The sequence below is a fragment of the Anolis sagrei genome, chromosome 5, assembly GCF_037176765.1.
Source record: "Anolis sagrei isolate rAnoSag1 chromosome 5, rAnoSag1.mat, whole genome shotgun sequence".
Classification (NCBI taxonomy): Eukaryota; Metazoa; Chordata; class Lepidosauria; order Squamata; family Dactyloidae; genus Anolis; species Anolis sagrei.
Window position 1 is genome coordinate 37034716 of NC_090025.1, and position 25055 is coordinate 37059770.

General features: G+C 39.0%; 1 protein-coding gene across 1 annotated transcript in view; it reads left to right on the forward strand.

Annotated features, from left to right (window-relative positions):
- Nucleotides 1-25055, forward strand: part of AFG2A (AFG2 AAA ATPase homolog A) — a 202782-nt gene that overhangs the window by 14993 nt on the left and 162734 nt on the right. Inside the window, exons 6-13 of the mRNA XM_060778966.2 lie at nt 604-733; nt 991-1047; nt 2553-2676; nt 3300-3555; nt 19289-19443; nt 20397-20606; nt 23465-23518; nt 24733-24812. Coding sequence (XP_060634949.2) covers nt 604-733; nt 991-1047; nt 2553-2676; nt 3300-3555; nt 19289-19443; nt 20397-20606; nt 23465-23518; nt 24733-24812 — 1066 coding nt within the window. The remainder of the gene's footprint in view (nt 1-603; nt 734-990; nt 1048-2552; nt 2677-3299; nt 3556-19288; nt 19444-20396; nt 20607-23464; nt 23519-24732; nt 24813-25055) is intronic.

Below are 25055 nucleotides of genomic sequence, written 5' to 3' on the forward strand. Positions count from 1 at the left end.
AATTCCAAAACTCACAGTCAATGCATACCAAACCTTTCCAATATTTTCTTTTGGTCATGGGAGTTCTTTGTGCTAATTTTGGTTTAATTCCATTGTTGGTGGAATTCAAAATGCTCTTTGATTGTAGGTGAAATATAAATCCCAGCAACTACAATTCCCAAATGAAAAAATCAATTCACCCCACCCCACCCCACCAGTATTCAAATTTTGATGTAATGGGTATTTGTGCCTTCATATCAGATATTTACATTATGATTCATAACCGTAGCAAACAAAAATGGTAATGGTAATATTATAAGAAAACCACATTATTTGAAATAGATTTAATAAAAAGCATTGTCATGGTAGCACATCTTTGGAAATATTACGGATTTGGAATATGTCTTCACATTACAGAAAATACTAACAAGATCAAATCATCTTCAGTTCAGTGTATGGTGTTTATTAAGGTCATTTAAATTATCCTTACAGTGGTAGTTGCGGCATCTTGATCACCTTGTTAGTTTTAGAAGCCGTGCCCATGCACAAAAAGTTTATCTTGTATACAAAAAGTTGTTGTCATTGTGAATGTTTGATTCTGACTTTGTACCTGACTTTCCGAAGGAATCCCGCCTCCAAGGGGGGTGCTGCTCTATGGCCCTCCAGGAACAGGGAAGACGCTGATCGCCAGAGCGGTTGCCAATGAGGTGGGAGCTCATGTCACCACGATTAATGGTCCAGAAATAATAAGCAAGTAAGTAAGTAAGCCTGCTCCATTTATTTCAGCCGGGCAATGCGCAATTTTGTCTCCTGGCTGGAAATTGGTCACTTACATTTGTAAACAGAAGTGAAGGAATGATTGATGAGCTGTTTATATGAGAGAGTTTGTGCAATCATTAAGTAATCAAGGATGTGTGCCCATGTGGAGAATTGCATGGATAAGATGCCAGTAACCTTGTAAACAGTCAGAGGTTTATTGCCGAATAATTTATTTTTTTCATTTTGTTGCAGGTTTTATGGAGAGAGTGAAGCCAGGCTACGACAAATATTTGCTGAAGCATCTCTACGGTATGGCTGTGTTTTTTAAAAAGAGAGTTTAATCAGTTCGTGAATCATGAGATGCTAGTGCAAACTCTCAAGTCCTATCAAGTCTTTATGGAGGTTTATAAAATTATGAATGAGGCAGAGATAGAAAATGTTTTATTTTCCCTGTTTATACTTGGTGTATCCTTGTAAAATTGAGCAGTTGTAGATATAGGACAGGTTTATAGCAAGTACGTTATGCCTGGGCTTAGATCAATACTGTTTGAAGCAATGCTCCATGAACCGATGCCAGTCCGTAAGACATGTATCCAGGAAAGAAAGGGAAAAAAACAAAAACAGGAGATTAACCATTGTGTATAAATATAGTACCAGTCCAAATCACATGATGGGGAGAAACCTTGGCAGTTTCCCACATTGCATAACTTCAAAAATATTGATTTCACATCACTTTCAAAATTACTCACCCTTGCATTAGATGTTCAATCCTTATAATATTGATTATATTGATGATGATGATGATGATGATGATGATGATAATATACTTAGCCCGAAAAAACCTACTACAACCCAATAATATACTTTATTTATATTTCACTCTATCTCCTCTGGGAGACTCAGGGAAGATTACACAGCACATATATGGCAAACATTCAGTGCCGTTATACAGTTAACACGGACAGACAATACGTAAACAGAGGTATAGGCTTTCCCATCATTTCCATCTCTGGCATCTGGAGGCTGTGCTTGACTCCGGCTACGGGGTGGTGCTGTCACTCTATCTTCCATGTGGAGGAACTTTGTTGTCCGTAGATGCCGGCATGTTCTTATGGGCGCTTTTTATTACCTCCCCGCTAAAAGCGGTACTTATTTATCTACTCACATCACTGTTTTCTATCTGCTAGGTGGGCAAAGCTGGGCTGATGGTTGGAGCTCACCCCAACCCAGGCTTGAACTGCCAACCTTTCGATGGGCAAGATTTTCTACAGCAGGCGGTTTAACCTGCTGTGCTAAAGCCCAGCCCTATTGTATGTTACATCTCACAATAGCCCAGGGCTGATAAAATCTCGCATCCATAGGTTACTATGGGGAATACCACTGCTTTAACTGTGCGGATCTTCGGTTCTCTCTCTAGATAATTATATATTTTGATTGTTTATTATTTATTTATTTATTTATTTACTTTGCTTGTATACCGCAGTTTCTCAGCCCGTAGGCGACTCAACGCGGTTCACAACAGAGCAAAAAGAGTCATATCAAAATAGCAATAACAATTTAAAACCATTTAAAACCATGAGAGCATAATATACAAGTAATGGCAATAACAACACAATAGCGTCTCGTAACTAGAATCGTGATCCAACTCGTCGTCTATAATTCCATTCCTATATTCATCGTATTCATTGCACATTGCACATTGTTTTACCTAATGAAGCACAATAACAATTTCAGTACCAGAGTGAGTCAGTGAGATCAGTGTGTATTATGCACTTGTGTTCGTATTGAGAAAAAATTGTTATCTTTTTTTCCAGTCGACCATCTATTATATTTATTGATGAAATTGATGCACTCTGTCCAAAGAGGGAAGGGGCACAGAATGAATTCGAGAAAAGGATTGTAGCTTCCTTATTGACATTGATGGATGGCATTGGATCAGTAAGTAAAGTACAGTGATGATGGAATGACTACTCCTGGACTTGTATTGTCGAAGGCTTTCATGGCTGGAATCACTAGGTTCTTGTGGGTTTTTTCGGACTATAGAGCCATGTTCTAGAGGCATTTCTCCTGACGTTTCGCCTGCATCTATGGCAAGCATCCTCACTACCTCTGAGGATGCTTGCCATAGATGCAGGCGAAACGTCAGGAGAAATGCCTCTAGAACATGGCTCTATAGCCCGAAAAAACCCCACAAGAACCTACTCCTGGACTGTACCTTGGCCATTGTGTTCCTATATCCAAATATCTCTTTTATGTTCTTCGGTAGCCAAAGTTCTGTATAATTGTTCCACTTTTAATAACAATTATCTTCTAAAGTAAATAACCTCCAATTATTTAGCTATTTACTGAGAAATAAGCCCCACCTTATTCAGCTAGATTTACTCTCCATGTAAGATATAAATCTAAGGGATTTGAAGTACTGTACATTGAATGAATGTGTTAGGAAATGTTAGATTTATATCTGGATCTCCTACATCTAAATGTACATCTATTTTTTTTTATCATACTGCATTTATTCCCTGTCCCTGAAAGAGTAAGCCTGTCTTTTATTGGTCTTCTAGGAGGGCAACGAAGGGCAACTCTTGGTACTTGGAGCCACGAATCGTCCTCATGCTCTTGATCCAGCCCTGCGCAGACCTGGCCGCTTTGACAAGGAGATAGAAATTGGTGTCCCCAATGCACAAAACCGGCTAAACATCTTCAACAAGCTTCTTAATAAGGTTTCTCATTCATTGACGGAGACAGAGTTGGTTCAATTGGCTGAGAGCACCCATGGATATGTAGGAGCAGACCTGGCGGCACTGTGCAAAGAAGCAGGTAAGGCTAAATATGTGTCATGGTGAGAATCAGTGATCTTGCTAGTTGTTGTTGTTAACTGTCATGTAGTTGATTACAATTGACTTATTTTTAATTTTCATAGATTCTAACTATGTTTAGGTACTACAGCCAGCCCTTCAAATTTGCTGGGGTTAAGGGCACAGAATCCCTGATAAAGTGAAAAAACACAAATAAAAATGATTTATTTATTTACAGCATTTATATATCGCTTTTCTCACCCTGATTATTTTTTTAACCTGAGAAAATACCTTTCTGGTAATGCCTAAGTTCTCTGCCACAACTCTGTGGTCAACATCTACCAAAAGTTGGTCATAGAATTACACTGGAGGACCTAGGGATTCCCAGAGACATGTTAAAAGTCAAATCTGCAAGTGCGGAGAGCTGAATGTATAGGTAAATCATGATTTTTTTCTACATGGGCTTACCTGATGTTTGAATCAAAAGTTAGCATGATTTCATATGTGTCTAATTACAATCTAGTTTTGCAGTCTTGAACAAGGCATTTTGTTATCCATACACAACAGTTATAAGCTACATCTAAAAGCAAATTATTAACTCGCATGTGTGTTTGTGTATTATGGTTTTAATTTGTACAGGTCAATTTTAATTTAAGGTTGAAAATGTATAAATATAAAGGCAATATGTTTAGGGATTTTGTTTATCTTGTTTGAAATGACCTCATTTGACCACACAACCAACCCATACCTTTTTGTGAACCTTTGCTGGCTGTTGTATACTAATGTCGATGTTTTGTTTAGACTTACGTTATTATAGATTTTTGTCTGATTGTGTGTAGTTTAATTTATTGATGTCAGGTTTAATTTACTGATGTTAGGTCTTAATTTGATGTTAGGCTTTAATGTTACTTTTATATGTTGGGGTTTTCTGGGATTTTATGTTAGTATCATGTGTTTTATGTAGGCATTGAATGTTTGCCATTGTTATGCTGGAATCCGCCCTGAGTTCCCTCAGGTAGATTGGGCGGAATACAAATAAAGTTTTATTATTTCTTATTTGAGCTTGTTTGCGGATGTATATTACAAAAGGCCCTGTTGCATAGGATGTGAAAAATATATAAGAAATCCTTTTACTTCAGACAATGAATGGCTACTTTTCTTTTAATTATGAGTCCATAGTATGTGTTCTTTATATTGAAAAACAAAGAAACCCCAAAACCACTTTTTGCTGAGATGAAATGTATTTCAATACGTTGGGAATCCGAGCTGTCAGGCTCAAAAATAACCCTCACTTGGGGTGATTCCTCCATGAATATAGCAGAGCGATAGAAGCAAACTTCTTAACTAGCAAAAACTTCTGTGTAATGAGTCAGGATTAGCTTCCATTGAACAGAATAGTACAGAATTGCAGAGACAGAACTTTAGGTTCAAAATATTTATTCAAGAAAAGAAATACATTTTGGATAGAAAAGGTCTTGGAGCCCACTAGCTTGCTAAAACTCATATTCTAAGGAAGGTAAAAGGATAATAAGTCAAAATATCCATGCAGTTACATTTTACCTGGAGAAAGGCAAAATGCGTCCTCATTGGAAGGGAGACAAAGAAGAGAGAGAGCAATGGAGAATGACCACATGGCCAAAACCCAGGACAATAAAAATACCTTTAAAGAGGAAGTTACCTCATACCTCACAGAGATTCCATTGTTACATCTTCCAAGGGGGAGAATTACTTATTTATTTTATTTACAATATTTCTACTCCACCCTTCTCAACCCCTGAGGGGGGACTCAGAGCAGCTAACACTGGCAACAATTCAATGCCGCAATATTAATATAACAACAATATAAAAACATAAATATGCAATAAATTAAAAACATAAATGTGTGATAGATTAAAAACAATTAAAACCAATAACAAGAAGATAGTGGTAAGCAAGAAGAGTAAAAACAAAGTCCCTTCTGGGAGAAGCATGCATAGGAATGTGGGGAAAAAAATCCCCCACTCTAATCCTATATCTAAGCCTAGCTACTTATTGAGGACTGGAGACTTGATGACACAAGAGACTTGTGTAGTCCAGGGATGAAACCCAACAAAATGAGACCAATTAAAATGCAAATAAACACTCTGTAATCTTATTTAAAAGATACTAAGAACAGGATATATCACATTCATGTAACTCAGTGATACATTGCAGGTCTTATATATGGATCAGTATACACAAGCTCTAGCTATACGGTAGGTGAAAATTAGATGTAAAAATGGTTATTTTTGATCAAATTCTATTGTCTTCAGGACAGCAAGGAATCTTTTGTTAATGCTACCATCTAAGGAATCAGACTGAATTTGCATAGGATTAGTAAATGCAAAATATTTTTCAAAAATATTTTTCAAAATTTCATATGCTGTAGCGAAGTTGGAAAAAATGGCATCTAAGTAGACAAAAAGAAAAGTTCCCATTTTATATTGAGCAAGTTTATGGTGTAGTATTCCTTTAGCAGTTACTGTACTGATGCGACATCTGGTGGTAGAAAGTGAGTTTTCAACTATCATTTTGACTTGGATAAAAGAAATTCCAGAGAATCTCTATCAGAATAAACACAATCTTTATATTTAACAATTATAACAATAAATAAATAAATTTATTATAAACTATTTAAATTCTTGTTTGTAAATCTAGACTATGTTGTTAATGAAGTACTAAATCAAAGGTTCATCTTCTAAAAATTATAACTAGCTTTGGAACCCTGCATTGCTCGAATTATTTAAAAAAGTCATTTTTTTAAATTTTTACAAAATGCATAAGGTTGTAGGTAAACTGCAACTCACATCATGCCAGGTTAACCCCCTGAAACTCCATCAGTAGTTCAAGTTTGTCACGTTGGGCAAGTTTGCTCTAGATGCGTCATTGGTGAGGTTCAGTGTGATCTCTGGCTGCAGGATAAACTACAGCTTCCACTATGGTAGGTCAGTCCCTTCAAATCCCTCCAGTAGGTTCAGTTGGTCATAGGGGTTCTGTGTACCAAGTTTGATCCAGATCTCTAATCGGTGGTGGTCACAGTGTCTCTGGATGTAAGTGAACTACAACTTCCAGAAATGAAGGTTAGTTTCCCTAAGCCCCTCCAGTATTATCAGTTGGTCATGGTGGTTCTGTGTGCCAAGTTAGGTCCAGGGCCATCGTTGGTGGGGTTCATAGTGTTCTTTGATTGCAGGTGAACGATAAATCCCAGTACGTACAATGTCTATAAATCACAGGGTGATTTCCCTTCAAACTTCTCCAGCATTTTTCTTACGTCATGGGGCTTTTGTGTGCCAGGTCCATTGTCAGTGGGGGTCACAGTGCTCTGACTTGATGTGGGGTGAACTACAACTTCCATCATGTGGAGTCAATCCCCCAAACTCCTCCAGTATGTTTCATTGCTGATTAGTTCTGCTCTCTTTGTTGCACAAATAGAGTTGAAAAGAGTAGGAAAGGGTTAAGGGAGAGGCAGTGGGCAGGATCATACAAATTCCACACCAATTGAGAGAGTAAGAAACACTGGGATGTCTATGGTGGAGGAAACACGTAAAATCTGGGATGAAATTGTCTCCGAATGAAAGCATTCCATGGGTGGTGGGCAGTATGGCGTTTGGGGAGGACATTAGCAGCAATTGGGCTATGTATGTCTATATACGTTGTATGTCTTAATTGGCATTGAATATTTGCCATATATGTGTACATTGTAATCCGCCCTGAGTCCCCTGTGGGGTGAGAAGGGTGGAATATAAATGCTGTAAGTAAGTAAGCAAATAAATAAATAAATAAATAAATATGTGTTCATGGCACTCGCTGTAACTGAAATGCCATTGGAGGGAGGCCTATTGGTGTCTCCTGAGTACTGAGAGCTATAGCTGTTTGTGGAAGGGGAGCCTTTGTAAGTGGACACTCCAGCCATATGTACACATATGTTTATACATATGTATTTTCACTTTTATTATTTATATTGGTAGACAGATAAGATATAGATAGATATACCCTTTCAGAAGTGTTTACCATGTATTATTTTCTTCTAGAGCTCTTTTCTCTGTAGTTTCACATTTAGACATCTTAATGGTTTGCCTGGAGTTTTTAGAAAAATGCGTTTTACATTGTGAGATAGGATCAGAGTCCTGTCTGTGAAACTGGGGGGATTATTTCTCTTATTATAGTGTATGCAAAAACATATTTGCACTCTTACCTCCATTAACTCTCCACCCCTTCTATTATTTTGTTTATAAATCCTATCACAGTGGCCATTTTTGTATTGGATTGTTCACAGATTTGCTGCACACAGATGAATCTCAGCTTGAACAGTATTAAATAATTGAAATACTCCTTTCAGACATTTACTCTGCCTTTAATGCCATGTTTTTGCACTTTATTTCTTTTGACCTGAACTGCTTTGCTTAGGAGAACATTATAACATTGAAATCTTGTGTTTATGCTTAGTTATACCATCACAAGAAGCAGTGTTCAGTAATACAGATAAAGTATTTGTTACAGTGTGTGCCCTGAGTCCCTTCGGGGAGATAGGACAGTATATAAATAAAGTGTGTGTGTGTATATATATTGTATGTATTAAATGTTTTACTAGAAATTAATTTGAATATTTCCCCGAAATATAATACGAGGATTGAATGAAAAGTAATGCCTCTACCTTCGTAACTCCTCAACAGATGGCAGAACTGGTATGCGGCAGGTACTGGCTTGTTCAGTAGACTTTCCTCTACAGTTCCATTTTGGCGGGAAGCCTTAGCATTGAATGGTTGTGTTGTTAAAGTGCGAAGTATGGAACCGTGCGCAGATGGTCGGTCAATGCGACTTAAGCAACATGCAGTCATTTAATTCTTGACAGCAGAAGGTGTCACCACAACATCTTTAAACTTACTCGCCCAATGACACACAGTTCTCACATCAACACAATCACCATAAGCAGCTTGCATTCTCTGATGAATCTCCTTTGGGATGGCACCTTCTGCTGTCAAGAATTCAATGACTGCACGATGCTTAAGTTGCATTGACCGACTGTCTGCGCAGGATTCCATATTTCACACTTTAACAACACAACCATTCAATGCTAAAGCTTCCTGCCAAAATGGAACTGTAGGGGAGAGTCTACTGAACAAGCCAGTACCTGCCGCATACCAGTACTGCCATCTGTTGAGGAGTAACGAAGGTGGAGGCATTACTTTTCATTCAACCCTTGTAAATAGTTGAGAGATTTTGCTCCTTTCCTCTTGAGCCTTGCCACTTATAAGGACCTCTCCAGTTCCTTATAAAGAAACTTTGCTGCATGGCTTTTCATAGAAACCTTGCCATTAGTACTGTATCCAACATAATTAGTCTCAAAAGCTTTTCTTGAGTTTGTAGTATCTTGAACAGCCTTTTAAGGGAGGACACTAGATTGATTAATTATTTAGAAAGTATTTGGGTTCTTAAACTTGGTTCCCAATGGAAGTTGTGTCCATGCAGTGTTCCAATGGTGGGGCAAGGACATCATAAGGGAAATACGGTCCCGTGCCTTATGAGAAATGTTATTCAAACCAATAATTCATTTCCCTAGCTCTTTCCTATTTCCTATTATGGTTGGACTTTATCTTGCTGGAATGTGGTCTTTTTCAGTATCTCCTACCCTCTGTACTATGAAATGATTGCCACTGCTGTTCTCTCCTCCTATGATGCTGCTGCTCTTCTGGTTGCCTGTTTGCAAAGCATTTTATTTTCCTAAATGTTTCTAAAGATAGAAGGACCACCACCGGATTTCAGAAAACAGAACAACATGACATGTTAATTAGGTAGTGAGGATGTGAATGGAATAAACAGTGTTGAGTGTTATAAAATGCTTAGCAACTTAGTCTTCCAAATATAGAGTTTCATTATAAACTTATCCTTCTAAGGATCCCTGAGCAGGATGGATGATACAGTTATTTATTTTTCTTCAGGAACTGAGAAGGCCATCTTGTTTACAGTGAAAGGAAATGCTTGGTTTTGAAATGATAATGCTTATCTCTGGGATGTTAATGACTACACTGAGCAGAATTTGAAAGGACACAGAGTGTTGTAAGATGGGTGGAAGGAGGAAAGAAATAAGATGGGCTTTTCTTCTACTCCAAGAGTAGTCACCTTACAGATGGTGACCCTGAACCTGTTGCACCATTCCGACAGGTTGCCATTTAAGAGTGAACAGACTATGTAATACAGAATCAACATCCATGATCTTTGGCTAGTTTGCTTCATTGTTCTTGCTTGGATGGACTAGAATGCAGAGAGACATTGTACATATTCCATGTATGGACTTTCTAAAGTCAGGATTTCCTTTTTTTGAAGGTTTATTACTTGCCCCCCTCCTCCAAGGTGCTAGAGCTTCTGATCTTAGAAGCTAAGGATGGTCAGCCCAGGTTAGTACTTGGATAATGGACCTCTAATGAATACAAGGTGATTTTTGTTGTTTATTCATTCAGTCACTTTGGACTCTTCATGGACCAGCCCACACCAGAGCTCCCTGTCAACTGTTGCCACTCCCAGTTCCTTCAAGGACAAGCCAGTCACTTCAAGAAAAACATCAACCCATCTTGCCCTTGGTTGGCCCCTCTTCCTTTTTCCTTCAATTTCCCCCAGCATCATTGTCTTCTCCAAACTTTCCAGTCTTCTCATGATGTGGTCAAAGTACTTCATCTTTGCCTCTAATATTTTTTCCTCCAGTGAGCAGTCGGGCTTTATTTTCTGGAGCATGGACTGGTTTGATCTTCTCACGGTCCAAAGAACTCTCAGAATTTTCCTCCAACACCACATTTCAAAAGTCTCTATCTTCCTTTCTCAGCCTTCCTTATGGTCCAGTTTTCGCATCCATAGGTTTCTATGGGGAATACCATTGCTTTAACTATGCAGACCTTCGTTGCCAGCGTGATGTCTCTACTCTTCACTATTTTATCAAGATTGGTCATTGCTTTCCTCCAAAAAAGTAAACATCTTCTGATTTCCTGGCTGTAGTCTGTGTCTTCAGTAATCTTCGTACCTAGAAATGCAAAGCCTGTCACTGATTGCCAATTATCAATCAGTCTAGTTGCCATATTGGTTTTTTTATGATTAACTGCAACCCAACTTTTGCACTTTCTTCTTTCACCTTGGTTAGAAGGCTCCTCAGCTCCTCCTTGCTTTCAGCAATCAAAGTGGTATCATCTAAATATCTAAGGTTAATGTTTCTTCATCTAAATATCTAAGATTGTTAATGTTTCTTCCAGCAATTTTAACTCCAGCCTTGGACTCATCAAGCCCTGCATGTCGCACGATGTGTTCTGCATACAATTTGAATAGGTAGGGTAGAAGGAACTGACAAAACCATCTCTGAATGTTCTTTGCCTAAGAAGCCCCTATGGAATATATAGTTGATTGGTGACTTAAAGTCATATGTGTGCGTGTGTGTGTGAGTGAGAGAGAGAGTGTGTTTTAGCAATGTTGTAGCATGCCTAGAGCCATGAGGAGAGACGAGCAAGAAATGATGATGATGATGATGATGATGATGATAAACACATATATACACACACACACACATATCACCAGAGCCTTTCTAAAGGCTCTTTGATATTGTTAAAATCTATTAGTGATGGAATAGTAACACAAAGATCACAATTTATTTTGAGCAAATAATGAGTAATGCCTAATCTGTTTCTTGAAGAAAGTTACGTCTGGACAATTGTAACTTTTCGCAGTATTCCTATTCTTGTTTACATTCTACCTAGAAGGAAGGACCATTTTAAACTTTGTGTAATCTGCAAGTAAAATTTAAAATGGCTAATTTGCAAATCAATTCTACAAATTCTTGATAATTCATACAGATAATCTACATTGGAACTATAATTGTTCTCTTTCAAGGCTAAAAAACTAACATTGCAGCGTTGGGAAGATGATGTATGATTTAATTACAGACGATCTGACATCTCAAATGTCAAAAATTTGAATATGTCTTGCAGGGATGGACAACAGTATGGAGCTCATGTATTTTTTGATCCAGCTGTCCAGTTCAGTGGTCACGTCGATCCCTGGGCTGTCCATCAGCACCAGGTTGTCCTTGAGGAAGGGGTACTTGGAGTTGGGCCACATGATGCTGATGAGCCCGCTAGACGCTCGTCCTGGTGCAAGGCGTGTGCCAGCTGGTTGTGTTATCCCAGGCATGGGCAAACTTCGGCCCACTAGGTGTTTTGGACTTCAACTCCCACAATTCCTAACAGCCAGCAGGTGTCCAAAACACCTGGAGGACCAAAGTTTGCCCATGCTTGCCCTATCCATATCTGTGCCACACCAGAAGTGATGCCAAGTCACTTTTAGTTACCGCTTTGTCCAGTTTTCAACTGAAGAAGGCATTATTTGGTAGATAACGCAGGAATTTAAAAAGACGAAGCCCTAGCAAACACTTTGCTTGCTTTTTCAAGCTGTTTTTCAAGCTTGAAGGAAAAAAATGAGAGTTGAGACGGATTTGTCTCTGCTGGCCAGAAAAGTGGGGACAGAGTTCTGGCAATCTATACATCTGATAAAGATCATACAGGCAGTATCTTAACGTGGACACATCTTTGTATATTTTGGCATCATTTCTAGAAATTTATTGAGGGATTTTGCATTGGTATGTTTTCAATTTGCCCTCTACTCATTTATTATTTGTAATGAATTGTATGTTACTGCTTTATTCTTTTCCCCCCTAATACAGTGGTTCCCAACCTTTTTTTTGACCAGAGACCACTTGACCAGGGACTCTCCAACATTAGTACCAAAAGGGTTACGACTCCGTTTTTGGTCAACTTTAGATTCGGTTTGGTTATTTGGGGTGCTGATTCAGAAAATTGCATTGGACAGACCACATCAGCTCTAGTTTCTGATACAGAAGAAATGCCATCCAGTAGTCGCTATATCTAATACGTCTCGGTACTGTACGAGGGCTTTCCTGAGACCAGTCGCTCTTGTTGCAACAGTGCAGTAACGGTGAGGCTGTGAACCATATTTTAGTTTTTGTGGACCATGGGTTGGGAACCACTGCCCTGATATGATCATTTCACGGGTTTTTAAAAAATCTGTCCTGTTAGGTCTGGATAAACTCTCCTTGCAGATGCGTCGAACAATGATTCCCCCCCCCCCCCCCCATCCTAGGAATCAACATCATGATGCACCCCTGTTTGTGTGTCCATGTATATTTTGTTGACCCAAGCTGTAACATATGTTCTTGTGGGTTGGTTCTTTAAAAACATCAGCTCGGCATAATCGCTTTTTATGTAGAAGCTGTTACATCTGGATGTTGATGCTTGAGGGAACATGTGCAAGACAAGACGGAACATGTTGATCTTCTACCCGTATCCAGAAATAACTTCCCTCTCCCTTTGTTTCCACTTCTTAAATGAATGACGTGGAGGAAATAAAAGAAGTCAAACTTAGACTGCCCTCCTAAACATGCTAACTGTGGAATTAACTCCGACAGTGGCATTTCTGCTGAGAAAATAGGCACAGAGATCTGCTTCCGAAGTTATATGGAATGTGAGCATATATACAGAAATCTTAATTTCTTTTCAGCTTTTCCAGTTACTTACTCTTTAGTAATGTACCCATATGCATTTTCCTTCTGCAAAGCTATACAAATTACCCTTATAAAATGACACATGCTCAAGAAATGCAAACATTTGTAAGTTACAACTGATTTTTGCCAAAAAAGTCATTGTAATAAAAACCCTTTTCTGGCAAAAATCATTTGTAACTACTTTGGAAAAAACTTCATTGCAGATCTTGTGTTTGCATTTGTTTGTCACTGTTTTAGGAGTCGGTTACGCAGCAAGGACTTCAGAGCAGGCATGGGCAAACTTCAGCCCTCTAGGTGTTTTGGATTTCAACTCCCACAATTCCTAACAGTTTGCCCATGCCTGCTTTAGAGTGATAAAGTTTTTTAATTTGCTTCATCCGATTTTGCCATATCCTTCGTTTTTATTTGTGTTCTGTTTTGTTCTTACATACTGCATATCTGAAGCTGATTTCTAGCATTTTGTTTTTAAATCTTTTCTTTGATTAATCCCACAATAATCCAATTATGTGTTGGATCCATGTTCCTTTAAATTTTGGCTGACATTTCTATTTACTTTTTTCTTTACAAAACCAGTTCCAGCCAGTTTGCTTCCTATGTTTGCATGCCATGTCTGTGTGTCATTGTGCCTTCAAGTTGCCTATTGATTTATGGCAACCTTGCCAATTTCATAGGGTTTTCTTGAGATAAGTATACTCAGAATTATTTTTGCCATATTAGAAACAAGATGGATTTTGGGTGGCTCTATGACCATGCTCCAGAAGCATTATCTCCTGATGTTTCACCCACATCATTGCAGACATCCTCAGAGGTTGTGAAGTCCTCAGAAGAACTGCAAGACCAAGATCACAGGCATCCTCACAACCTCTAAGGAACCACCTCTGAGGATGCCTGCCACAGATGTGGGTGAAATGTCAGGAGAAAATGCTTCTGGAACATGGCCCTACAGCCCAGAAAACTCACAGCAACCCAGTGATTCCAGCCATGAAAGCTTTCGACAACACAATATGGATTTTCATGAAATATCCTGGGCATAAGAAGTCCCTTTTTCTTTTAATAGTTCCGTATCAGACAGTTCTGTAGCCAGGAGCCGCAGTGGTGCAATGGGTTAAACCCTTGTGCTGGCAGAACCCTGACCTGAAGACCTGAAAGTCAGCAGTTTGAATCTGTGAGACAGGGTGAGTGCCAGTTTGTCCACCACAAATTCCCATGTGGGCACATGAGAGAAGCTTCCCACAGGATGATAACACATCTGGGCATCTCCTGGGTAATGTTCTTGCAGACGGCCATTCTCTCACACCACAAGAGACTTGGAGTATATTCTCAATTCACTTCTGACATGATTAGTTCTGTAGCCCAGATGGACTGTTTTAATACAGTATGAAAACTTTCCATGATATTTTTGTTCCTTGACTGAAAATGAGCATTTTTTGTGTTGACCAGTGTGCAATGCTGAGGGAATTCAACAAACCATCTATAATACATTGGGTGTGCATTTACTTTTTTTGTGTCAAAAAGCAAGTTGAGTACAAAATTCTGTAGGTAAACGTCTACTGCATTAATTTGAGTGGTAAAGGAGGAGAAATTTCTTCCATCAGAATTACAGACCTATCACTGACATATTTTTTTTAATTTCAGCTTGAATGTAACATTTATTAGTGCTAACAAGAAATAAAAGGTTTGCTAATAAATTGCTTCTTATTCCTTTTCTTTTCCTTTGCTGCAGTCATTTTCGACTGCAAATAGTTCTGATACCGAAGAATAATAATCCGTCTGACACACTACCTTGGCAATAAAGCAAGTGTATACAGTTGTCCTTGTTGAAAAACTTCTATGTAATAGAACTCTTGCAAATGAAATTAATCTGTTTTCCCCTTCTGTGCCTTGCCGTAACATCTGTTCAGGCCAATAGGCATGTTTCAGCAAATACTGGATTATTCATGAAGGACTGTAAATTACGTGTGCCTCCATGCAGTAGTTTAGCCGATTGAACTTGAAATGTTCTGGTTGCAAAGGACCTAAGGGTTATACTTGTATGAACACGACAAATCTTGTATTGCTTTCATACCTAATTCGTAATGTAAAATACATCCTTTCTCCATTTTTAAATTATGCCTGAGCAGTGCACACATATTAAAATACGGTTCGTGTGATAAGTAAAGTTAACATGTTGCAGATCTTTCGAGAGACTCTTAAATTTCCTTTTAAGAATTTCTAGGAAGCCACTCACCTACAAAAATGGAACAATAAAAGATGGACAAAACATTTTAAAAGCCACTTAACAAGAACTTAATGGCATATGTACCAGTGGTGTTGAGTTCAGAATAAATATTTTATTTTAAAAAATAAATAATTTTTCTAACATTAATCAGTTTCAGAAGTTTTAACCACCAGTCATGTTGAAGAAGAGTTAGCTCTGTAATACAGTTGGTTACAAAAGAGTCAGAGAATTCCACCTTTTGAAGTTTTGATTGTAAGAGTTTGTCACTTACTGCTTTGTTACATTCATAGACTGGAAAATTATTTCAGATAATCACAGTGCCCATGTAATCCCAAAGTGTGTTTAGTTACTACTGTAGTTACAATTTTTAAATAGTAAATGCTTTCCTTTTCCTGCTAAAATGATGCTTTTGGAATACTTAACAGTTGCTGAATAAAATCTGAGTGCTGTAAGATGCAGACAAAATACTCTCTTTTTCCATCTGTCTCAGGATCACCTTAGCACTCATAGAATATGAGTCAATATCTACACCGTGTGAAATTCATTACAAAATAGTTGCAGTTGCACCACAGAAAGGGATATAGGTATCCTTTGTTGAGTTATAGGGAGCATACTATTCCCCTATTAAAGCAGTTCCACTGGCTGCTAACGAGTTTCTGGGCCCAATTCAAAGTGCAGGTTATTACCTATAAAGCCCTATATGGTTCGAGTCCAGGCTATCTTCGAGACCGCATCTCATTCTATGAACCGGCATGGGCCCTAAGATTTGTTAGGGAGGAGGCCCTCCTCTCGATCCCACCTCTGTCTCAAGTGGGTTGGTGGGGGCGAGAGAGAGGGCCTTCTCAGTGGTGACCCCCCAGCTTTGGAAAACCCTCTCCAGGGAGATTAGGCAAGCCCCCACGCTGTCCTCCTTTTGTAGGGATTTGAAAACCTGGATGTTCCAGCAAACATTCAAGATTAGTCCCTAGTTATACATGCCCAGTCCCTAAGTTGCCAGATGGTACTCTGTTTTGCACTTCATCCACTTCCCTGGCCCTATGGTACACTATTTGCATTATCCCTTACAGCCCTCTTATACAGTAGCTTGGTCATCCCCATTTTAGAAATCTTGGTCATGGTTTTTGTTGAACTTGGTTGGCTGGAGCTCCAATGTAACCTGTTCTATTTTGTTACATCTTGTTTAATTTATCTTGGCTGTTGTATTTTATGATGCTCCTATTTTTGTTTTTATGCATTGGTTTTGCTTTTGTTTGTGGACTTCTGTCCTACATGTAAGCTGCCCCAAGTCCCTTGTTGTTATTATTATTGTTGTTGTTATTATTATTATTATTAATTCTATGAACTGTGCAGAGGGATAGAGGAGCCTAACACTTAGCTATAAAATTGATTGCAGAATTAGTTGTACAGTTGATCATGTACCTGGGACAGTCATTGTCAGTGGTTTCTACCATAGAGGAGCCCTTGAAAGTAATATTCAGAACTCAGGGGAACCCTGAATAATAATTTTTGCTGTTTTCTCTTTCCTCCAGTCACGATCTCTTTTGGAACTTTTAGATTTCAAAAAACTCTGGTTGAGAAAACCAGACTTCAGGACTACAAACAAAGTGCTACCATTTGTGTGACTAGAGAATAAAAACAAAGGAATTCCAATTACCACTTGTTTGGTCAGCTAATATTATATAGGATTTAGACCTATTTCTGTTTTTATGTTGGTGCTAAAGTAGTCTTGCCCCTTTGCACCATTTAAAAGACACCCACTTGCCCATAATTAGGTCAAATCTTGAATAATACAGCAGCTGGCAATGACTCCTTGTGGATTTTATAAGACAATTAAGAATTTCCCCCCAGACTCTTTGGTTCATGTGTGTCTAATGGTTACTTATTTTGAATACGATTTCTGAGAGAGGTCAAGTAATTAGTCAGTGTTAACAGAACATGATTGTTCACTGAGCCACCAGAAATAGGTGCCATCTGATACAGAAGTATGTTCTCAAAGCCAGCAAAGAATTCAGGTTAAGGCTGCATCTGATCCAAACTGTGCTCTGAATGACCCCATATTAAAAACTTCCTTTGTGTTGGCCAGATGTTTGCTCTTTTCCGAAATGCAGTTTAAACAAAATGTGAGTTCATTACTCAGGATTTGTACCGTCTTACAAATTAGAAGTCTGATTTAAACAGCTCTTAAAGAAGAGGGGCATATATTTATCTTCCTGGCAAGGTATTGACTTGATCCTTTCCTGGCAATAATGCAGCAGCTATTTCAGGTCAAGGGTCAGTGAGGCAGGCAGCAACAAATGATGCTAACAAGAGGAAACAGGAAGAATGGAGGGCTTGCCTCCAGTCTGTGTCTCATTATGGCTTTAATTGAAACAAGATTTTACAACAAACACTGACCTCTGCAATGATGTGTGCAGGCTCATATGTGACTAGATGCAGGGTTTATTTCTGACCTTATTTCTTTCCGTCTCTGTCACTTTATGAAAGCTTTATTGCTCGCTTGCAGAAAGGTGGGTTGCATCCTGATCTAAGTATATGGCCATGGTAGGTGATAGTGACCGAAATAGACTTTTCCCTCTTCTCCAGAGCAAGCCCTTTTACACAGAGGGAGAAAATCCAAGTAACAAAGAAGACTGAGAAACTCTGCTTAATGGTATTGGGTATATACTGGTGGTTGGTGATTTTGTCCTTGAAAATCCTGCTTAAGTGGTTAAAAGTTTTATTGGTTGCTTCGGTGACTTGTTTATATGTGGCTCCATATTAAAGGCACAGTATAACTGTCAAACAGGTTTGTAGCATGTTAAACCTTGGTTTTAAACAAATCACTTTGTCTAATTTTATGATCTATGATCCACATCGGAGGCTAAGATTGTCAGGGAGGCCCTGCTCTCGGTCCCATCCACCTCGCAAGCACGACTGGTAGGGATGAGGGACAGAGCCTTCTCAGTGGTAGCCCCTCATCTATGGAACTCCCTCCCCAGTGAAATTAGATCAACCCCCTCCCTTCCTGCCTTCAGGAAAAAAAACTAAAATGTGGCTCTGGCTCAGGCCTTTGGTCAGTAATGGGAGCAGTGCAATATAAATTGACATTGATGACCTGGACTAGCCCTGGATTATGATCTGATATCTCGTGTGATTTTAAATTGTTGTTTTAGTGGAAAGCAATGACCAACCTTGATAAAATAGTGGAGAGCATAGACATCACACTGGCAATGAAAATCCGCATAGTCAAAGCAATGCTATTCCCCGATGAGAGAGCTAGACTACAAGGAAGGCTGAGCGAAGGAAGATAGATGCTTTTGAACTGTGCTGCTGGAGGAAAATTCTGAGAGTGCCTTGGACCGTGAGAAGATCTAACCAGTCCATACTTCAGGAAATAAAGCCTGAATGCCTATTAGAGGGAAAGATATTAGAGGCAAAGATGAAGTACTTTGGCCACATAATAAGAAGACAGGAAAGCTTGGAGAAGATAATTATGCTGGGGGAAATGGAAGGAAAAGGGAAGAGTGGCTGACCAAGGACAAGATGGATGGATGGTATCCTTGAAGTGACTAGCTTGACTCTGAAGGAGCTGGGAGTGGTGGCGGCTGATAGGGAGCTCTGACATGGGCCGTTCCATGAGATTACAAAGAGTTGGAAGCGACTGAATGAATAAACAACAACAATGTGATGTTTTAACTAGTTGGTTTTAATGTTTTGATTTTTTGTTTATTTATTGATGATTGATGATTTATTGATTATTTGTGTGCATGCGGCACACAAATTGTAAGGCCGCCCTTCAGGGTTGAGAAGGGCAGGCTATAAGTGTGGTAAATAAATAAATAACTTTACTGCTAAGCCCGGAGGCAGTGTCTAATGATTTTGATTGTATTTTTTGTCCAGTATCTAGCTAACTTGATGCCCAAGATACCACTGAAACCCTTATTTTACCTTCACTGTTTCATCTTTTGTGAATAATTTTTCTAGGACTATATGCTTTGCGGAGAGTGCTTGGGAAGAAAGGAAATGTCTTAGATGCTGAGGTGTCTGGATCAGTTATTATCACTCCCGATGACTTTCTGAGGGCTGTGAATGACGTCAGGCCCAGTGCCATGAGAGAGGTGGCACTTGATGTGCCAAAAGTAAGTTTTTCCCTGTGCTGTTTTCTAAAAGGATTGTTTAAAGGCTGGGACACTAGAGAGGACATGTGGTCAATAGGCCCAGAAATCCTTAAATCATGCCGGACCAAAGTGGCTGATTTGGGGGGAAAAGATGGGTCAGAGAGGAGTTCTGTAGAATGCTTTAGTTGAAACAAGGTTTTCCAACAAACACTGACTTCTGTGAGGATGTGTGCAGGTTCATATCTGACCTTACAAAACCGATCCCCCTATCAAAACACCTTTCAAAACTGATCCCCCTCTTTACCTTTCTCTCTGGGTAAAGTCCAGGAAGAGAGTTTTATGTCGTGCTCTTTGGAGGCATATTTCTGAGAGAGAAAGATGTGAGCAGATCATAGTTAGAGCGTATTGATGAAGGCTTTCATGGCCAGAATCACTGACTTGTTGTAAGTTTTTCGGGCTGTATGGCCATGCACTCTCTCCTGACATTTCACCTGCATCTATGGCATGCATCTTCAGAGGTTGTGAGGTCTGTTGGAAACTAGGAAAATGGGGTTTATAAACAGACCTCACAACCTTTGAGGATTTCTGCCATAGATGCAGGCGAAACATCAGGAGCAAATGCTTCCATAGCTACAGCCTTTGGCAAAGCCACCTAAATTATATTATGTTATTCTCTCTTTTTTGTGGGACAAAATCATAAATTATCATGGCTATTGGTCACAAGAGAGTTCTAGTCTAAAACTATTTTCAAGGTATCCTCAGTTTTTATTGCATTCAGATTGAAGTTTAAAGGATGCAAAAATATTGATGACATTTAGGAAGTAGAGGGATAAATATCAATAGAAATGTTGATGTAAAACAATGATTTGAATTGCCCCTTTTTTACTTGCCGGACTCAGTGACTGTGTACTTTCATACTTGTGCAGTTCATAGTGTCTCCTACTGATTAATGACATTGTTTTCTTGTTTTACAGGTGTCCTGGTCAGACATTGGGGGGCTGCAAGATGTCAAATTAAAACTGAAACAAGCAGTTGAATGGCCTCTGAAGCATCCTGAGTCATTCATCCGAATGGGTATTCAGCCACCGAAAGGTGTGCTTCTGTATGGACCTCCAGGATGTTCAAAAACAATGATTGCTAAGGCATTGGCCAATGAAAGTGGGCTGAACTTCTTGGCAGTGAAGGCAAGTGTCAATTCCACTCTTAAATTATAGCATTCCTGTGGAACAAGGTCATCTATCACCAGTTGACCAACATGAAGGAACAACATAGGTTGGAGATGATGTTTTATGCACAAGTATGATTAGACTGCTTGCAAGTGAAGATTTTTCTTTTCCCCTGGAAATATGGGTGATCACAAAATATATCCATTAGTAAAATTGTCATATTCATCTTATTGTGAATGCTGGAGACATGGGGCAGCTTCATTTTGGAAGGAATGAAATGTGTTTGATGGTGGTAGTGAGAACCTGCTCCATGAGAGGAGATCCTTATAAAGAAACTTGCAATGCGGTTGCAAGTCACAGTCTCATCTTGGCATGATCCATCGCACTATACTCAGGTGGTGGGAGAGACTCGTGATCAGTCCCTGTAGTGGTGAGTGGTAGGAGCCCCCAGTGGCACAATAGGTTATACCCTTGTGCTGGCAGGACTGCTGACCGAAAGGGGTGAGCTACCATCTGTCAGCTCCAGCTCCCCATGTGGGGACATGATAGAAGCCTCCCACAGGATGTTAAAACATCCGTGCATCCCCTGGGCAATGTCCTTGCAGATGGCCAATTCTCTCGTACCAGAAGCGACTTGCAGTTTCTCAAGTCGCACCTGACATGAAAAAAGTGGCAACTGGTTACTTCTATAGCAATGGGTAGATGAATTAGTTCTGGGTTTTTAATTTGAACCTTAAATGAACTATCCAAGATATTGAATCTCCGAATGCTAAGTTCATTACATTGGATAGCTCCGTTACAGCTTATTCTAAAACATGGAGCAGATATACCCTTCTGATATATGGAAGCCATCAGCAGCGTCTGAGTGTATACTATTATGAACTGGGACTCCCACAGCAGTTGGACTGGGAGCAGCTGTCAGCTGGACTACACAGTGATTGTGCCATAAATACTATATACCAGATATGTTGTATACTTTTTGATATGAGAATGTTCGCTGTCAAATCAGTTTTGTTTACCAAACTGATTTTTAAAAACTACACGTGAACTTCGGCTTCACACTTAGTCTGAGATTTCTCAAAAGAGAGAAAATTAAATAGTTGAGAATTTCTGGTGTTCATAATGTAGAAGACCACCAAATGGTCTTTTCTGGATTTTAAGATTATTAATTCACAGGCATTAGTTGCTCAGCTTTAGAACAGCAAGAGTGCTCTTATGTAGATGGAAGAGAGTCAGGAGCTCTAAAATTATTTTTATTTAACAAGCGTGCTCAATTGCAGTAAAAACCTTTCGGTAGAAAATGTTCCAGGTGTCATATTTTCTGGTTTAAATGAGATCCTTTCAGTGTTAGCTGTTACTTTTTTCCCTGCTTAGCAATAATTTCAAAAATATACACTGTTGTCAGAGCTCTGACTTCACCTTGGCATTTGCTTGCTTCCTGTATCCCTTTTCAAATGCCTCCCTGCACTTGATATGTGCTTAAGTTTGGTTTGTCATCTGGGTCAGTTACGTCAAACTACTTTCCAGTTAAAATTTCCTCTGCCATTTTCTCGCTTCCTCTTGGCTGCTGAAGTTAAAGTAGATTAATTATGCTTGGACAGCTCTCTGCTTTATGAACAACTATCATTGAACCTCTGGCTTATGTTCAGATAGGAATTTTAGCAGATCTTTTATTGTTTAGTGAAGACAAACGTGAAATGTAGAATGTGATAGCTCAGTTTGTAAGGAATTATTTAAAAATTTTACATCAAATTCTATGCAGCAGACTAATTTGTTAACTAGACTGCAAGAAAGGAAAAGTTGTTCATATTGCTTTGCTATTCAGTGGGTGGCTCCGAAATGCGATGTGTACAGTGTGGAGTTTCTTTCATAGACATGGAGCCAAATAATGGTAGTTATAATTCTGCATAATGTGAATATATTGATTATATTTGCATGTCATACTAAGCCATGCCATGGTTTGATGTATGTGATGTTTACAGTGATGTGGAACTTATTTTCTTATCAGCCATAGTTTCTTAACCAGCCATGAACCAAAATCTAAACTTGTGACTTGTCCCCGAAACTCCCTCTTATTTAAATAGTGTCTTCTTCTGACATCCACATGCATAACCATCATTTGTTCTTGGCTTCTTCCTAACTGCTCACCTTAAACAGGATTGGAGCCCCTGGTGGCACAATGGGTTAAACCCTTGTGCCAGCAGGACTGAAGACCAACAAGTCGGAGGTTCAAATCCGGGGAGAGCGTGAATAAGTTCCCTCGGTCAGCTCCAGCTCCCCAGGCGGGGACATGAGAGAAGCCTTCCACAAGGATGGTAAAACATCACAATATCCGGGCATCTCCTGGGCAATGTCCTTGCAGATGGCCAATTCTCTCACACCAGAAGTGACTTGCAGTTTCTCAAGTCACTCCTGACATGGGGAAAAACAAACAAACAAACACACTTTAAACTGGAACTAACAAAAAAGATATGAGAGGAGCAAATCAGAGAAGGGGAAGTAAACTGTAGTTTGTTTAAGCGTTATGTGACTTGAGAAATAAATTGAGCTTGACACAAACCATAGTTCACCATGACTTTCGGATGCAGTGTTAGGTACTGTAAGACATGTAGAAAACATAGTCTATTTGAATTTGAAATATGTGCTGGAAGGAGGAGAGGAAGGGAAGACATGGTTGATCAATACAGTGGGTCGATATGGTTTATCAAACTTCCTAGTTTCAGATTGTTTAGGGATTTGTGATCGGAACCTCGAATTGAGCCTAAATTGTCAGATCTCCTTTATCTAAGGGTAATACAAGTTTTTAAAAAGCACAGAACACATATAACATAATGAAAAAAAATCTTTAAAAGTTGCTTGTTTTTCTCCCCACATAGGGACCAGAACTGATGAACAAATATGTTGGAGAATCTGAACGTGCAGTCAGAGAGGTAAGGTGTTACAATAATTACAAATAACTAATTACTTGGAACTAATTGGAAGCAGGGCATATAGAGATAAAAAGTTACTTTCCAAGCCCTGAACTCTTAAAAACCTAACTGCTCAATAGCATCATTTTTGGTATCATATACTCACTGTATTTCAAGAATGATTTTTTCAGACTTTCAGACTCTAAAACATTAGCTACCAGTGTATCTCTAGCCTCAGAGCTACATTGTTGGTCTTGTTCTATAAAGCCCTATGATACTTAGATCCAGCATATGTGAAAGACTATATGAACCAATATATCAACCCATACTTTGCTGCAGAGCCATCCATTTTGTTAGTTCCATCACCAACAGAGGTGTCTTTTTTGAGGATCCAACAGAACCAAGGGAGTCAGTGCTAGTTCCATGTCTTTTCACCTGCAGACAAAGACCTTTGTTTTCGGTCAAGCGTTCAGTAAAAAATAACTAAATATTGATAATGTCAATAGTGCCTTGCTTATCCAAGCTTTTCTCATCCAACTTTCTATATTATCCAATGGAGTTTGCCTCCCACTGGATCCACTGCTGTTTCAATATGTTGCAATGTTTTGGTGCTAAACTCGTAAATACAGTAATTACTACATAGCGTTACTGGCAATTGAACTGCTTTTTCTGTCAATTTGTTGTAAAACATGATGTTTTGGTGCTTAATTTGTAAAACCATAATGTAATTTGACATTTAATAGGCTTTTCCTTAATCCCTCCTTATTATCCAACATTTTCACTCATCCATGTTCTGTTGGCCCGTTTGTTGGATAAGTGAGATCCTACTGTACTGTTGGATAAGTGAGATCCTACTGTGAGATCCTAAGTTTAGAAAGTGGGGATCTGGGTTAGGTGTATGAATTTAGCTTCACATGGATGGCTGAATAGAAGCTTTTTGAATGCCACTTCCTGGTTTAGTCTCATTTATTGAGGTTGCAAGCAATTACCTAGTGAAGTAGGAGGAGTGAGTTAAGAGTTCTAATCTCACAGTATGCTGCAATTGAAAAAAAAATTACCAAATAATTCAGCATGCTAGGCAGTAGTATAAATTCTGCTCGTTGTGTGACTATAGATCACAGGTATAAACAGGAGAGAGGGAGATGGGGAAAAATGTAGCAGCACTTTAAAGACTAACTGGTTTTTATTTTGGCATGGGTTTTTGTCTGTATGACATCTTGCTGTGATTTTCTCAGATATTTAGGAAAGCCCGAGCAGTTTCACCTTCCATAATGTTCTTTGATGAAATCGATGCCCTGGCAGTAGAACGGGGAAGGTAAGAAAAATTATTTATAGCACGAAGAACAAAATTAACTGGGGATGTTAAACAGTGATACAGTTCTCAGGGCCCTTCCACACAGCCTTATATCCCAGAATATCAAGGCAGAAAATCCCACATTATATGAGTGTGGACTCAGATAACCCAGTTCAAAGCAGATATTGTGGGATTTTCTGCCTTGATATTCTGGGATATAAGACTGTGTGGAAGGGCCTCTGTATAAATAAAAATGTCTTTCTG